At 40.7% G+C, this 16,839-nt stretch overlaps 1 protein-coding gene across 9 annotated transcripts in view; it reads left to right on the top strand.

The window, feature by feature from the left end:
* The window catches only part of akap9 (A kinase (PRKA) anchor protein 9), a 138,674-nt gene extending 130,394 nt beyond the window's left edge, over positions 1–8,280 (top strand). For all 9 annotated transcript variants that reach the window (XM_082186415.1, XM_082186414.1, XM_082186417.1 and 6 more), the window contains one exon: positions 7,693–8,280. In XM_082186415.1, the coding sequence (XP_082042541.1) occupies positions 7,693–7,736 (44 nt within the window). In that variant the 3' untranslated portion in view covers positions 7,737–8,280. The remainder of the gene's footprint in view (positions 1–7,692) is intronic.
* Positions 8,281–16,839: the final 8,559 nt, after the last annotated feature.

The raw sequence follows: 16,839 nt of genomic DNA, 5'->3' as shown, positions 1-16,839 counted from the left end.
TATTATAGAGACAGCAGGAATATTAGAGTTATTATAGAGACACAGCAGGAATATTAGAGTTATTATAGAGACAGCAGGAATATTAGTGTTATTATAGAGACAGCAGGTATAGAGACCGCAGGAATATTAGAGTTATTATAGAGACAGCAGGAATATTAGAGTTATTATAGAGACACAGGAATATTAGTGTTATTATAGAGACACAGCAGGAATATTAGAGTTATTATAGAGACAGCAGGTATAGAGACCGCAGGAATATTAGAGTTATTATAGAGACACAGCAGGAATATTAGAGTTATTATAGAGACAGCAGGTATAGAGACCGCAGGAATATTAGAGTTATTATAGAGACAGCAGGAATATTAGAGTTATTATAGAGACACAGGAATATTAGTGTTATTATAGAGACAGCAGGAATATTAGTGTTATTATAGAGACAGCAGGAATATTAGAGTTATTATAGAGACACAGGAATATTAGTGTTATTATAGAGACAGCAGGAATATTAGAGTTATTATAGAGACAGCAGCAATATTAGAGTTATTATAGAGACACAGGAATATTAGTGTTATTATAGAGACAGCAGGAATATTAGTGTTATTATAGAGACAGCAGGAATAGAGACCGCAGGAATATTAGAGTTATTATAGAGACAGCAGGAATATTAGAGTTATTATAGAGACACAGCAGGAATATTAGTGTTATTATAGAGACAGCAGGAATATTAGTGTTATTATAGAGACGCAGCAGGAATATTAGAGTTATTATAGAGACACAGGAATATTAGTGTTATTATAGAGACAGCAGGAATATTAGAGTTATTATAGAGACAGCAGGAATATTAGTGTTATTATAGAGACACAGGAATATTAGAGTTATTATAGAGACAGCAGGAATATTAGAGTTATTATAGAGACACAGCAATATTAGTGTTATTATAGAGACACAGCAGGAATATTAGAGTTATTATAGAGACAGCAGGAATATTAGTGTTATTATAGAGACGCAGCAGGAATATTAGAGTTATTATAGAGACACAGGAATATTAGTGTTATTATAGAGACAGCAGGAATATTAGTGTTATTATAGAGACAGCAGGAATATTAGAGTTATTATAGAGACAGCAGGAATATTAGAGTTATTATAGAGACACAGCAGGAATATTAGTGTTATTATAGAGACACAGCAGGAATATTAGAGTTATTATAGAGACAGCAGGAATATTAGAGTTATTATAGAGACACAGCAGGAATATTAGAGTTATTATAGAGACAGCAGGAATATTAGAGTTATTATAGAGACACAGGAATATTAGTGTTATTATAGAGACACAGCAGGAATATTAGAGTTATTATAGAGACAGCAGGAATATTAGAGTTATTATAGAGACACAGGAATATTAGTGTTATTATAGAGACACAGCAATATTAGAGTTATTATAGAGACACAGCAGGAATATTAGTGTTATTATAGAGACACAGCAGGAATATTAGTGTTATTATAGAGACACAGCAATATTAGTGTTATTATAGAGACACAGCAATATTAGAGTTATTATAGAGACAGCAGGAATATTAGTGTTATTATAGAGACGCAGCAGGAATATTAGAGTTATTATAGAGACACAGCAATATTAGTGTTATTATAGAGACACAGCAGGAATATTAGAGTTATTATAGAGACAGCAGGAATATTAGTGTTATTATAGAGACGCAGCAGGAATATTAGAGTTATTATAGAGACACAGGAATATTAGTGTTATTATAGAGACAGCAGGAATATTAGTGTTATTATAGAGACAGCAGGAATATTAGAGTTATTATAGAGACAGCAGGAATATTAGAGTTATTATAGAGACACAGCAGGAATATTAGTGTTATTATAGAGACACAGCAGGAATATTAGAGTTATTATAGAGACAGCAGGAATATTAGAGTTATTATAGAGACACAGCAGGAATATTAGAGTTATTATAGAGACAGCAGGAATATTAGAGTTATTATAGAGACACAGGAATATTAGTGTTATTATAGAGACACAGCAGGAATATTAGAGTTATTATAGAGACAGCAGGAATATTAGAGTTATTATAGAGACACAGGAATATTAGTGTTATTATAGAGACACAGCAATATTAGAGTTATTATAGAGACACAGCAGGAATATTAGTGTTATTATAGAGACACAGCAGGAATATTAGTGTTATTATAGAGACACAGCAATATTAGTGTTATTATAGAGACACAGCAGGAATATTAGTGTTATTATAGAGACGCAGCAGGAATATTAGTGTTATTATAGAGACACAGCAATATTAGTGTTATTATAGAGACACAGCAATATTAGAGTTATTATAGAGACACAGGAATATTAGAGTTATTATAGAGACACAGCAATATTAGAGTTATTATAGAGACAGCAGGAATATTAGAGTTATTATAGAGACAGCAGGAATATTAGAGTTATTATAGAGACAGCAGGAATATTAGAGTTATTATAGAGACACAGGAATATTAGTGTTATTATAGAGACACAGCAGGAATATTAGAGTTATTATAGAGACAGCAGGAATATTAGTGTTATTATAGAGACAGCAGGAATATTAGAGTTATTATAGAGACAGCAGGAATATTAGAGTTATTATAGAGACAGCAGGAATATTAGAGTTATTATAGAGACAGCAGGAATATTAGAGTTATTATAGAGACAGCAGGAATATTAGAGTTATTATAGAGACAGCAGGAATATTAGAGTTATTATAGAGACAGCAGGAATATTAGAGTTATTATAGAGACAGCAGGAATATTAGAGTTATTATAGAGACGCAGCAGGAATATTAGAGTTATTATAGAGACAGCAGGAATATTAGTGTTATTATAGAGACAGCAGGAATATTAGTGTTATTATAGAGACAGCAGGAATATTAGAGTTATTATAGAGACAGCAGCAGGAATATTAGTGTTATTATAGAGACAGCAGGAATATTAGTGTTATTATAGAGACAGCAGGAATATTAGTGTTATTATAGAGACAGCAGGAATATTAGAGTTATTATAGAGACACAGCAGGAATATTAGTGTTATTATAGAGACACAGCAATATTAGAGTTATTATAGAGACACAGCAATATTAGAGTTATTATAGAGACAGCAGGAATATTAGAGTTATTATAGAGACAGCAGGAATATTAGTGTTATTATAGAGACAGCAGGAATATTAGTGTTATTATAGAGACAGCAGGAATATTAGTGTTATTATAGAGACAGCAGGAATATTAGAGTTATTATAGAGACAGCAGGAATATTAGAGTTATTATAGAGACAGCAGGAATATTAGTGTTATTATAGAGACAGCAGGAATATTAGAGTTATTATAGAGACAGCAGGAATATTAGAGTTATTATAGAGACAGCAGGAATATTAGAGTTATTATAGAGACAGCAGGAATATTAGAGTTATTATAGAGACAGCAGGAATATTAGAGTTATTATAGAGACACAGCAATATTAGTGTTATTATAGAGACAGCAGGAATATTAGTGTTATTATAGAGACACAGCAGGAATATTAGTGTTATTATAGAGACACAGCAATATTAGAGTTATTATAGAGACAGCAATATTAGAGTTATTATAGAGACAGCAGGAATATTAGAGTTATTATAGAGACACAGCAGGAATATTAGTGTTATTATAGAGACACAGCAATATTAGAGTTATTATAGAGACACAGCAGGAATATTAGAGTTATTATAGAGACGCAGCAGGAATATTAGAGTTATTATAGAGACAGCAGGAATATTAGAGTTATTATAGAGACAGCAGGAATATTAGAGTTATTATAGAGACACAGCAGGAATATTAGTGTTATTATAGAGACACAGCAATATTAGAGTTATTATAGAGACACAGCAGGAATATTAGAGTTATTATAGAGACAGCAGGAATATTAGAGTTATTATAGAGACAGCAGGAATATTAGAGTTATTATAGAGACACAGCAGGAATATTAGTGTTATTATAGAGACAGCAGGAATATTAGAGTTATTATAGAGACAGCAGGAATATTAGTGTTATTATAGAGACAGCAGGAATATTAGAGTTATTATAGAGACAGCAGGAATATTAGAGTTATTATAGAGACAGCAGGAATATTAGAGTTATTATAGAGACACAGCAATATTAGAGTTATTATAGAGACACAGGAATATTAGAGTTATTATAGAGACAGCAGGAATATTAGTGTTATTATAGAGACGCAGGAATATTAGAGTTATTATAGAGACAGCAGGAATATTAGAGTTATTATAGAGACACAGCAGGAATATTAGTGTTATTATAGAGACACAGCAATATTAGTGTTATTATAGAGACACAGCAGGAATATTAGTGTTATTATAGAGACACAGCAGGAATATTAGAGTTATTATAGACACAGCAGGAATATTAGAGTTATTATAGAGACAGCAGGAATATTAGAGTTATTATAGAGACACAGGAATATTAGAGTTATTATAGAGACACAGGAATATTAGTGTTATTATAGAGACACAGCAATATTAGAGTTATTATAGACACAGCAGGAATATTAGTGTTATTATAGAGACACAGCAATATTAGAGTTATTATAGAGACACAGCAATATTAGAGTTATTATAGAGACAGCAGGAATATTAGTGTTATTATAGAGACACAGCAGGAATATTAGAGTTATTATAGAGACACAGCAGGAATATTAGAGTTATTATAGAGACAGCAGGAATATTAGAGTTATTATAGAGACACAGCAATATTAGAGTTATTATAGAGACACAGCAGGAATATTAGAGTTATTATAGAGACACAGCAATATTAGTGTTATTATAGAGACACAGCAATATTAGAGTTATTATAGAGACACAGCAGGAATATTAGTGTTATTATAGAGACACAGCAGGAATATTAGTGTTATTATAGAGACACAGCAATATTAGTGTTATTATAGAGACACAGCAATATTAGAGTTATTATAGAGACAGCAGGAATATTAGTGTTATTATAGAGACACAGCAATATTAGAGTTATTATAGAGACACAGCAATATTAGAGTTATTATAGAGACAGCAGGAATATTAGAGTTATTATAGAGACAGCAGGAATATTAGAGTTATTATAGAGACAGCAGGAATATTAGAGTTATTATAGAGACACAGCAGGAATATTAGAGTTATTATAGAGACACAGGAATATTAGAGTTATTATAGAGACACAGCAGGAATATTAGAGTTATTATAGAGACACAGCAGGAATATTAGAGTTATTATAGAGACACAGCAATATTAGAGTTATTATAGAGACAGCAGGAATATTAGTGTTATTATAGAGACACAGCAATATTAGAGTTATTATAGAGACAGCAGGAATATTAGTGTTATTATAGAGACACAGCAATATTAGAGTTATTATAGAGACAGCAGGAATATTAGTGTTATTATAGAGACACAGCAATATTAGAGTTATTATAGAGACAGCAGGAATATTAGTGTTATTATAGAGACACAGCAATATTAGAGTTATTATAGAGACAGCAGGAATATTAGAGTTATTATAGAGACAGCAGGAATATTAGAGTTATTATAGAGACAGCAGGAATATTAGAGTTATTATTGAGACAGCAGGAATATTAGAGTTATTATAGAGACAGCAGGAATATTAGAGTTATTATAGAGACACAGCAGGAATATTAGAGTTATTATAGAGACACAGCAGGAATATTAGAGTTATTATAGAGACAGCAGGAATATTAGAGTTATTATAGAGACACAGCAATATTAGAGTTATTATAGAGACGCAGCAGGAATATTAGAGTTATTATAGAGACACAGCAGGAATATTAGAGTTATTATAGAGACAGCAATATTAGAGTTATTATAGAGACACAGCAGGAATATTAGAGTTATTATAGAGACAGCAGGAATATTAGAGTTATTATAGAGACACAGGAATATTAGAGTTATTATAGAGACACAGGAATATTAGAGTTATTATAGAGACAGCAGGAATATTAGTGTTATTATAGAGACACAGCAGGAATATTAGAGTTATTATAGAGACACAGCAGGAATATTAGAGTTATTATAGAGACAGCAGGAATATTAGAGTTATTATAGAGACACAGCAATATTAGAGTTATTATAGAGACACAGCAGGAATATTAGAGTTATTATAGAGACACAGCAATATTAGTGTTATTATAGAGACACAGCAATATTAGAGTTATTATAGAGACACAGCAGGAATATTAGTGTTATTATAGAGACACAGCAGGAATATTAGTGTTATTATAGAGACACAGCAATATTAGTGTTATTATAGAGACACAGCAGGAATATTAGAGTTATTATAGAGACACAGCAGGAATATTAGAGTTATTATAGAGACAGCAGGAATATTAGAGTTATTATAGAGACACAGCAGTAATATTAGAGTTATTATAGAGACACAGCAGGAATATTAGAGTTATTATAGAGACAGCAGGAATATTAGAGTTATTATAGAGACAGCAGGAATATTAGAGTTATTATAGAGACACAGGAATATTAGAGTTATTATAGAGACACAGGAATATTAGTGTTATTATAGAGACAGCAGGAATATTAGAGTTATTATAGAGACACAGGAATATTAGAGTTATTATAGAGACACAGGAATATTAGAGTTATTATAGAGACACAGCAGGAATATTAGTGTTATTATAGAGACAGCAGGAATATTAGAGTTATTATAGAGACACAGGAATATTAGAGTTATTATAGAGACACAGGAATATTAGAGTTATTATAGAGACGCAGCAGGAATATTAGAGTTATTATAGAGACGCAGCAGGAATATTAGAGTTATTATAGAGACACAGCAGGAATATTAGAGTTATTATAGAGACACAGGAATATTAGAGTTATTATAGAGACACAGGAATATTAGAGTTATTATAGAGACAGCAGGAATATTAGAGTTATGGAGACACAGGAATATTAGAGTTATTATAGAGACAGCAGGAATATTAGAGTTATTATAGAGACAGCAGGAATATTAGAGTTATTATAGAGACACAGGAATATTAGAGTTATTATAGAGACACAGGAATATTAGAGTTATTATAGAGACACAGCAGGAATATTAGAGTTATTATAGAGACGCAGCAGGAATATTAGAGTTATTATAGAGACGCAGCAGGAATATTAGAGTTATTATAGAGACAGCAGGAATATTAGAGTTATTATAGAGGCAGCCGGAATATTAGAGTTATTATAGAGACAGGAATATTAGAGTTATTATAGAGACACAGGAATATTAGAGTTATTATAGAGACACAGCAGGAATATTAGAGTTATTATAGAGACACAGGAATATTAGGCTGCTGTCACTTTAAGAGCTGCACTGATCCCATATACTGATACACGTGTGAGTCTCGCTTGAATGGTTTAAAGTCAGATTGAAATGCTCACAAAGGAATCGATAAGAAGAATCAAAATTTGTATTTTATAACACATATCCAATTCTCAGCCCTAAATAACCATATGATATTTGCTAGATGTGATTTTATTGATGTGAATTGATTGGCCTGCACTGAATGACTGTGATGTCATGCTGACGTGAAACTCTTTTATCCCCCCCCCCCCCCCCCCCCCCCACCCCCACCCCCCCCCCCACATCCAGGTTCCTCTTCATACGCTCAGTTGCACTTTGGAGTCAGAAGATAAAGATCTTCATCTACATTTAAACTGGCTTGAAGAAACTCCGTTGCCTTCTCTCGTGCTGAGCTGCTGTGCTTTTGTACTCTTACTATAAATGTCTGTGGGACCAAAAAGACGTTGTTGTTTTTTGTGTGTGTGTGTGTATCATCTTATAATCAAGCTTTATGTTGGCGGCACTTGAAACAGCTTCAACATCTGTACATTAGTTCTACCTTATTTGTTGTTAATGGAAAACAATCATGTTGTTACTGTATATTTGTGGAATGCTAATTTAAGTTGATTAATTTAAGAAGCGTTGGTGAACAGGACGGCTGCTATCGGACTCTTGATAACCTCATGAACACTAACAGGAGGGAGAGCGAGGCGGGTCGGTGAGGCTTTACAAGCTAGTGATGTTATCAGATACTCTACACTGTGTTTTATTCGCTCGCTCCCTTGAGAAGACCCGAGGACATTTGTAGAAGACTTATTTTTGTAAAGGTAGGAGCTTTGGATTTTATGGGTATTTTGTCAAAACTGAAATAAAGATTAATATAATATTTGAAAACTGCCTTCGTCTCCGTTCTCTTTTATTCTGTATCCTGATTCATTAGTTATGAGTATGACATGTGAAATATGACTTGAATTATGTGTTTTTTTAAAGACCCGCAGTAAAACGGCTGTGAACCTCTAATATTTATGCATGTTTTTAGTTGATTTTCATTGACAGTCACAATTAACTACTTCATTAGGTTTACCTATTGAACTTAATGTATATTACATTGCATGATGGGCCTCTGTTGTTTATTTACAGTTAGTCTGTTTGGAAGCTAAAATGTTGAATTATGATTTCACCATTTATGTAATTTGTGAAACACCTGAAAAAATGAACAAACAAAACCGCCTGGTGAAAGCCAAAGTGACCTTATCATTAAGTCGAGCATGTGGGTAAAATGAGCCACCCCCTGTATCTAGGCAACAATAATCAAAAGTAATCATGTGACCACAAATGAAGGAAATATAGTTCACATTACCACTCGAGCACATGGAGAGAGTTGTAAGCAAATCAGAGCAAGAAACAGGTTTCTGCCAAGCCGTAAGTGAACTCATCATGTGACTGAAGTTATCAGGCTTGTTTCTTCATTGAAATATATCAGTACATCATACAAGACATTTTAAAGCTTTTACGTTCACATATTGCGTTCATTCTGTTGCTCACACACAAAGAGAAGGACAAAACACACTTAAAAGTATGAATTTTGCCTTTGTTAAATTGATGGCATTAATAAGTTCATAATGATCTTATATTGTTTGTTTTTGTGTCATATCAGTATTTTAGAGAACTTGTTTTTATTTCATTTGATTCACAACAACTGAGGTGTATATTTACAATTATTTCAAACAAATACACTTTTATTTTGCCGTAAAATCCATCCGTGACGCCGCGCTTCATACTTGCTCTAATGTAGTGAGAAGTAGCAAAAAGCCCATTTATTTTGTATCTCAATTTAAAGTTAATGAAAGTTTCTCAGTAACATAATCCAGATGTAATATTTCTGTCCAGTCTCGCTGTGTTCGGACTCCTGGTTTGTGTTTCCACAGCAGGAAGGGAAGATCTTACAGATTTATGAATGAAACGCTCGTTTTAAAATCGACCTGGTAAACGGACATTTATGAAATTCGCTTCAAACATTACATTGCTCATGATAAGTTTAGTTAGCTCTACAATAAGTAAACCCAGTTCACCAGTTAATTACTCTTCAACATCTAGTATGCCATAGAAATATACAGAGCTACCGCAAAAACGGAAGTTCAAAGGCAAACATCTAAAGATGGCGGCTTGTTATTCACTATGAGATCTCCGACCGTTCCGTGAAGTTTACAAACTCGAGGGACACTCGTGAGTATCTTCACCAATAAAACTTTTAATTCTCTGTTTTTAGAGAATCTTGTGTCCCTCTAAATGGCAAACCAACTTGGATATTTGAACATGACCTCTCGGAATGTATTTAAAAGGTGTTTATGTAGGTTTGTGATGATTTCCTGCAGTATTTTACTTACTGTGTTTGAAACTAACATAATGCCTAATCTTATAAATGGTAATTATTTTTCACATTTGATTATTATTTTCCCGCCCTTGGATTACATCGGTAATTCCTGAGGTGATTTGCAGTTGCTGAGGTCCAGTCAGTGACGTTGAACGTGCAGTACCGCATTTAACCACACTCTCATCAAGCGAGTTAAAGTGTGTATAAGCTTCATTTCTTCAGCGATATTTGCTGAGTCTGGTATCTGAACGCAAGCAGAAATACTTTATCGATAAATAGTGAATGTTTCGTGATTAACAAAGATTAATAACGGAGATAAACAGTCTTTATTGTGCTCTGACTCTGTATTCGTGTTTGATTGGCCGATGGACTCTGTACTCGTGTTTGATTGGCTGATGGACTCTGTGCTCGTGTTTGATTGGCTGATGGACTCTGTGCTCGTGATTGTTTGGACGACGGTAAAAAAGGTTCTCTTACGAGAGGTACTCTCGTACTGCGTAAATCTTACGCTAGGGGAAAATCTCTTTTCCACGAGATACTGAAGCCAAAAAATTATCCTTAATTTTGAAATAATGTAAAACGCGTTGCGGCAGCATGCAGACACAGGCGAGACGGCTTGTGCGCCTATTGGCTGCCCTGCGGCAACTGCAGCAGCCTATCGATAAGGCCCACTCGTGACGTCAGCTCCAATGGGGGCGCTTCGCGCCCAATACGTCACGTCCCGCCAGAATGGGCGTGGTCTAGGGCTATAAACACAGCTTCGAGAGGCTAGCTCACTGGTTTTTTCATCTCTTCAGCGAAGCTCTCGCATCGCTGGACCCGGAGAGAAGCCGCGCCGTCTGAAAAAGCCTTTCAGCGGGACGAGTCGACACTCTGAAGCCGCTGGCCGCGCCGCCTTCAGTCGCCTTCCTGCTGCGCTATCCGGCGTTATATCCTTTCTCTGCTACTGTGTTTTGTGTATGTGTGTGTGCTCGCCGCCGCGACACACACTCTCATTGCACTAAAAGAGCCGGGCGTCTTTTTCAAGACGCCCCTTTCCTGAGGATCACGCAGCTCTCGCGCTCGCGCTCGCGCTCGCTGACGGCGACCGCCCTCACTGCGAGCCAGTTACTGCCTGGTGACTCTGAGGACTCACCTGGCATCCTTCTCCGAGACTGCTCCTCCGCCCCCCCCAACCCGCAAAGCTCGCCGGTGCGCCCGCTTGCCTTGCCTGCTTGGGGGATGATACCTGCTCTCCCTCTGTTCGAGCCGCGCAAACCGCGCCGTTCACAGGGGATGTCAGGAGCGGACGGTCACGGGGCTAGCTTTCTCTCTCCCTCTGTTCGAGCCGCGCAAACTGCGCCGTTCACAAGGGAGGCTGGAAGCGGACGATCGGGGTTAGTTTTTCTTTACGTTACAAGAAAGCTACCCTGCCCTTGCGCCCCATTCACGCGTCACTCACCGGCGAAAAGACAACTCAGTTCCCTGATTAGGCGACTGGAAATATCAATATTGCAGCAAACGAGCCTGTTGTAACACGCACGCTTGCAAGCAAACGCCGAAGAAAACATGTTGACGCTCTTTTATATGCTCATGCATCTATACACCTTTGTGTTCCCCCCCTGTGGCTCAGTGGCGGAATCTTAGGTTTTTCACACGAGGGACCGGGGTTCGAATCCCGGTCTAACGGCAGATATATTATGCCGCCAATGCTTCGCTCTGTCAGTTCCCTGAAAGGCGACTGCAGATGTGCATTTTGCAGCCAACGAGCGCGCTGTACAACCCGCTCGCCTGCACCCAAACACCGTTTCTATGGTTCCCGTGCGTCACTGGCGAAAGGAGAAAAGGGTGTTTTTTAGCCCCGCTGCGGCCGGGCCGACCACTCCTGACACATTTCTCATTCCCCTCTTAAGTTCAGGTGACTGGAAATGTCAATATTGCAGTGAGCGAGCCTGTTGTTTTGCACGCACGCCTGCAAACAAACGCCAGCATGTTGACGCTCTTTGATAATACTCGCGCTACTGAATATCTATGTGTCTTCCTCTGTGGTCCAGTGGTAGATCGTCAGATTTTCACGCGAGAGACCCGCGATCGAATCCCGGGTCTACCGGCAAAACACACTTTTTGCCGTCAATTCTCGCTCTGGCAGTTCCCTGAAAAGGCGACTGCAGATGTGTATTTTGCAGCCAACGAGCGCGTGGTACAACCCGTTCGCCTGCACCCAAACTCTGTTTCTATGGTTTCCGCCTCTGAAGTTCAGACGACTGGAAATGTCAATATTGCAGTGAACAAGCCTGCTGTAATACACGCACGCCTGCAAACAAACGCCAGCATGTTGACGCTTTCTGTTTCTATGGCAACTTCTCGCTCGTTCAGTTCCAGTAAATGCGACTGTTCCAGTGTATTCTGCAGTAAACAAGTCGGCGAAATAGCCCGCTTGCCTGCACACAAACGCCGCTTTTACGGCTACCCAGATAAATCCCATAAGAGTGTATTTTCTGGTGTCCCGGCCACGGCCGATGGTGTTACGAATGTAGACGAAATTCCTACACAGAAACACAGCCCGTCACACAGGGCTCGCGCACATGAAATCGACCCAGGTCGATTGCGCATTAAACGTGGTAAATGTGCCCACTGCCCAGTGCCCACAAACACTACGTTCCGCATATCTCAAGGTTTCTGTAAAAACAAAACCAACGTGCATTCGCTCTGCTCAGGCGAACAATGCTCTCAGTGTTGTAAATGTGCCCGCTATCCCGCGCCCACATTCACACATAGACATGACAGGTCCTACGGGACTCGCCCAGCCCTCCCCTCTCGGTTGACCACCGCAAAGGAGTCGAGCGCGGGCAATCTGCCCGCCGTTATCAGCGCGCCCCCTGCCTCGAAGCGCGACGCTTATGTTACAGCACACCGAAGCCCCTCTGTCGCTGAGCGACCAGAGCGCGCTCCGCATTCAGCCCCTAGCCATTCGTGCAGATGCATGGGCAAGGCTACCCGGGGGTTTTGAAGTGGGTGCTAGACATTATAGAAAGAGGCTATTCGCTACAGTTTCGCCGACGCCCTCGCCGCTATGTGACGCGCGTCGAAGCTACGGTAAAAACAGAAGTAGCACCACCTACTTCGAGCCGAGATTTTGAAACTGTTGAGCAAAGGGGCCATAGAGCCTTTATCTCAAGCTCAGAGTGAAGGAGGGCTATACAGCAGATACTTCCTGGTACTGAAAAAAGACGGGGGTCTCAGACCCATACTAGATCTAAGGCAACTGAACAGAGTGCTTGCGAAGCAACAGTTCGGAATGCTCACGACCAGAAAAACCCTCACGCACATTCGCCGAGGAGATTGGTTTGTGTCAATAGATCTGAAAGACGCATATTTTCAAATACAAATAGCGTCACGTCACAGGCGACGTTTGAGATTCGCCTTCGAGGGCCAGGCATATCAGTGCTCAGTCCTACCGTTCGGCTTGTCTCTAGCCGCTCGCACCCCTCAGACTACAGGGCATGCGAGTATTGAACTACTTGGACGATTGGCTGATTCTAGCTCAATCTCACTCGGTGCTCATAGAGCACAGGACCATTTTGCTCGATCACCTCGAGAATCTGGGTCAATTGGGCGAAGAGTTCTCTGTCTCCCAGACAGATAATATCTTTTCTGGGCACAGAACTGGACTCGCTGTCTATGATAGCGCGACTGTCACCAGAGCGCGTACTAGACATTCAGCGCGCAGCGAGCTCTTTCCGCTGCGGCGCATCTGTCCCGCTCAAGAAATTTCAGAGGATGCTAGGTCTCATGGCCTCAGCATCATCAGTACTTCAGTTGGGCTTGCTTCGCATGCGCCCGCTACAGTTCTGGCTGAAAGCGCGAGTACCGCGCCGAGCGTGGGCTTCCGGTCTGCTTCGTCTCAAGGTCAATCAGAAATGCATCGCAGCTCTGAAACCTGGGAAAGCAAACGACTTGTACCAATCAGGTGTTAGCCTGGGGACTTCCTCGAGTGTGAAGGTAGTGTCTACGGACGCCTCCACCTTGGGATGGGGAGCACTGCTCAAGGGCAGACCGTTCTTCGGCCAATGGTCAGAACGGGAGAAGCTTCTACACATAAACTGCCTCGAAATGTTGGCAGTAGACAACACACTGACGCGTTTTTGTCCCTAAATACGAGGACACCACGTCCTGGTCCGCTCGGACAACATGTCAGTGGTGTCCTACATAAATCGCCAGGGCGGCCTCAGGTCCCGAAACCTGCACAGGCTGACAGAACGCCTCCTGGTGTGGGCTCAGCGCAACCTGCTCTCGCCGAGAGCAGCGCATGTGCCAGGGCTCCTGAACGTAGGACCGGACAGACTGTCCAGAAACAATGTTCCGACAGGCGAATGGCCTCTACACCCACAGACAGTCCAGCTGCTGTGGAAGAAATTCGGCAGAGCGGAAGTAGACCTGTTCGCGTCTCAAGAAAACGCTCACTGTCTGGAATTTTTCTCCAAGAGCAGGGACGCGCTGGCTCACGTATGGCCCCGCCGCCCGCTCTATGCCTTTCCTCCCGTCTTTCTCCTGCCTCAGGTGATAGAACGGATCAGAGAAGGATGCTCAGTGCTACTCGTAGCGCCGTTCTGGAAAAACCAACCCTGGTTCCCAGTTCTGATGCAGCTAGCAAGCACTGCCCCATGGCCAGTGCCAGTGAGGAGGGACCTCCTCTCTCAGGCCAAGGGCTCGTTTTGGCATCCGCGCCCAGAGCTGTGGTCCCTTCATGTTTGGGCCATCAACGGGTACCCGCTGACCTCCCCAAGCGGAGTGTTAAACACGATCACGCAGGCTAGAGCTCCGTCTATGCGACGTCTCTATTCCTCGAAATGGTCAGTGTTCTCCAGCTGATGCACAGCTTGTGGCGTGTCGCCCCTAGACTGTGGGGTGACGGAGGTTCTCTCCTTCCTACAAGAGCTGTTGGACAAGGGCAGGACCCCTTCCACGCTCAAAGTGTATGTGGCGGCCATAGCAGCGTTCTCAAAAACAACGCTGGGTCAGTCAGTAGGAAGGAACGATTTAGTCATCGTCTTCCTTAGAGGAGCTAAGAGACTGAATCCTCCCAGGCCTCCCTCAGTCCCTGTATGGAACCTTTCTACAGTGCTGGAAGCCATGAAAGGTGACCCATTCGAGCCTTTACAGACGATTGATCTTAAACACCTGTCTTTCAAGACAGTGTTTCTTCTGGCTCTCGCTTCAGTGAAGCGCACAGGGGACTTACACGCGCTCTCAGTAAGCGCGACGTGTATGGAGTTTGGGCCTAATGACTCAAGAGTTATACTCAAACCTAAGCACGGTTATGTTCCAAAATCCCTCAACACACCGTTTAGGGCGCAGGTCATTCCCTGTCAGCCTTACCGGTCTCTGACGAGGAAGGAGACGCAAGCTTCCTTTGCCCAGTCAGAGCATTAAGAGCTTATGTGTCTCGCACGTCTGTTTTCAGACAGACAGAGCAGCTCTTTGTTTTCACTCTACGGACGTTCTAAGGGACTTGCCGTGTCGAAACAGAGCCTATCCAGTTGGATAGTTGATGCTATAGCGCTGGCTTATACCTCTAAGGGCTTACAGTGCCCATTTGGAGTCAGAGCACACTCCACGAGAGGCGTGGCCTCGTCGTGGGCTTGGTCTAGTGGGATTGCCTTGCAAGATATCTGTATGGCGGCAGGCTGGGCCTCCCCGTCTACATTTATAAGGTTTTCTAACCTAGAGGTTCCCGCCTTGCAGGCTAAGCTGCTTTCGGTCTAAAATCGGTACTGTCTGCCCTGATGTGTTCGGGCCAGAATACTGAAACTGCTTGAGCAAATGCTCGCTGTTGGATCGCGCAGCTCTATGGGCAGTGTGTAAGACCCACTATATTCGTCAGTCCAGGCCGGGGGTCGCCCTGACTGTACGACACATCATCAGTATAACTGCTCCTTATAAGATGTTATATTATTACAGGAATGATGCTATTCTAGCCACTCTTTCCTGGGCTCTCTGTGAGTCCATTATGATCATGTACTATATGAGCCCGGGCACTTGCCCTTGGGACTTTGGTGCTGGATCTAAGCATGCACGGCGTTTTACACTGTTTCCCCTAGCGTAAGATTTACGCAGTACGAGAGTACCTCTCGTAAGAGAACGTACTCGGTTACTAACGTAACCTCGGTTCTCTCTAGAGAGGAAACGAGTACTGCGTATCTTGCCGTGCCTGCACACGCTCTGGTTCGCTTCGGCGATGAAAAACCAGTGAGCTAGCCTCTCGAAGCTGTGTTTATAGCCCTAGACCACGCCCATTCTGGCGGGACGTGACGTATTGGGCGCGAAGCGCCCCCATTGGAGCTGACGTCACGAGTGGGCCTTATCGATAGGCTGCTGCAGTTGCCGCAGGGCAGCCAATAGGCGCACAAGCCGTCTCGCCTGTGTCTGCATGCTGCCGCAACGCGTTTTACATTATTTCAAAATTAAGGATAATTTTTTGGCTTCAGTATCTCGTGGAAAAGAGATTTTCCCCTAGCGTAAGATTTACGCAGTACTCGTTTCCTCTCTAGAGAGAACCGAGGTTACGTTAGTAACCGAGTACGTTTTCATCTTGTTATTTGTGAGAATCTCCGTGTTTCTCTGAGTCTCTGAGTGGGACATTATTCCTCGAGTGTGTGTAGTGTGTGTATGTAGTGTGAGGTGTTTCTCCTGATGTCAGCCCGTGTCACCGTCATGGAGGTGTGTGTCGCGCTGAATGACTCCTGTAGCTCGAGCCCATTATCAGTATCGCTTCTCGGCCTTTTGGCTAAGATCAAGTGTAGTATCTGTTCTTATCAGTTTAATATCTGATACGTCCCCTACCCGGGGACCATATATTAAATTGATTTTTGGATCAGGGAGATGGAATAGGGGCTTGCTCCGTCCACTCCACGCATCGACCTGGTATTACAGTACCTCCAGGAACGGTGCACCCCCTCACGGGGAATAATACATGTAAAAGAAAAAGGAATATGGTTGAATGTGCAGTGAATATTGCAAAAAGATCGGTTTTATAAGCTTTGAATATTTGTTTTTCATTTCTGTGTGATTTACAGTAGTTAAATATTCTGAAGGTAAACTAG

The sequence above is a fragment of the Leuciscus leuciscus genome (genome assembly GCF_965113295.1).
Source record: "Leuciscus leuciscus genome assembly, chromosome: 12".
Lineage (NCBI taxonomy): Eukaryota > Metazoa > Chordata > Actinopteri > Cypriniformes > Leuciscidae > Leuciscus > Leuciscus leuciscus.
Note: the sequence above shows the minus strand (reverse complement) of the source record. Positions and strands in the feature narration are given on the sequence as shown.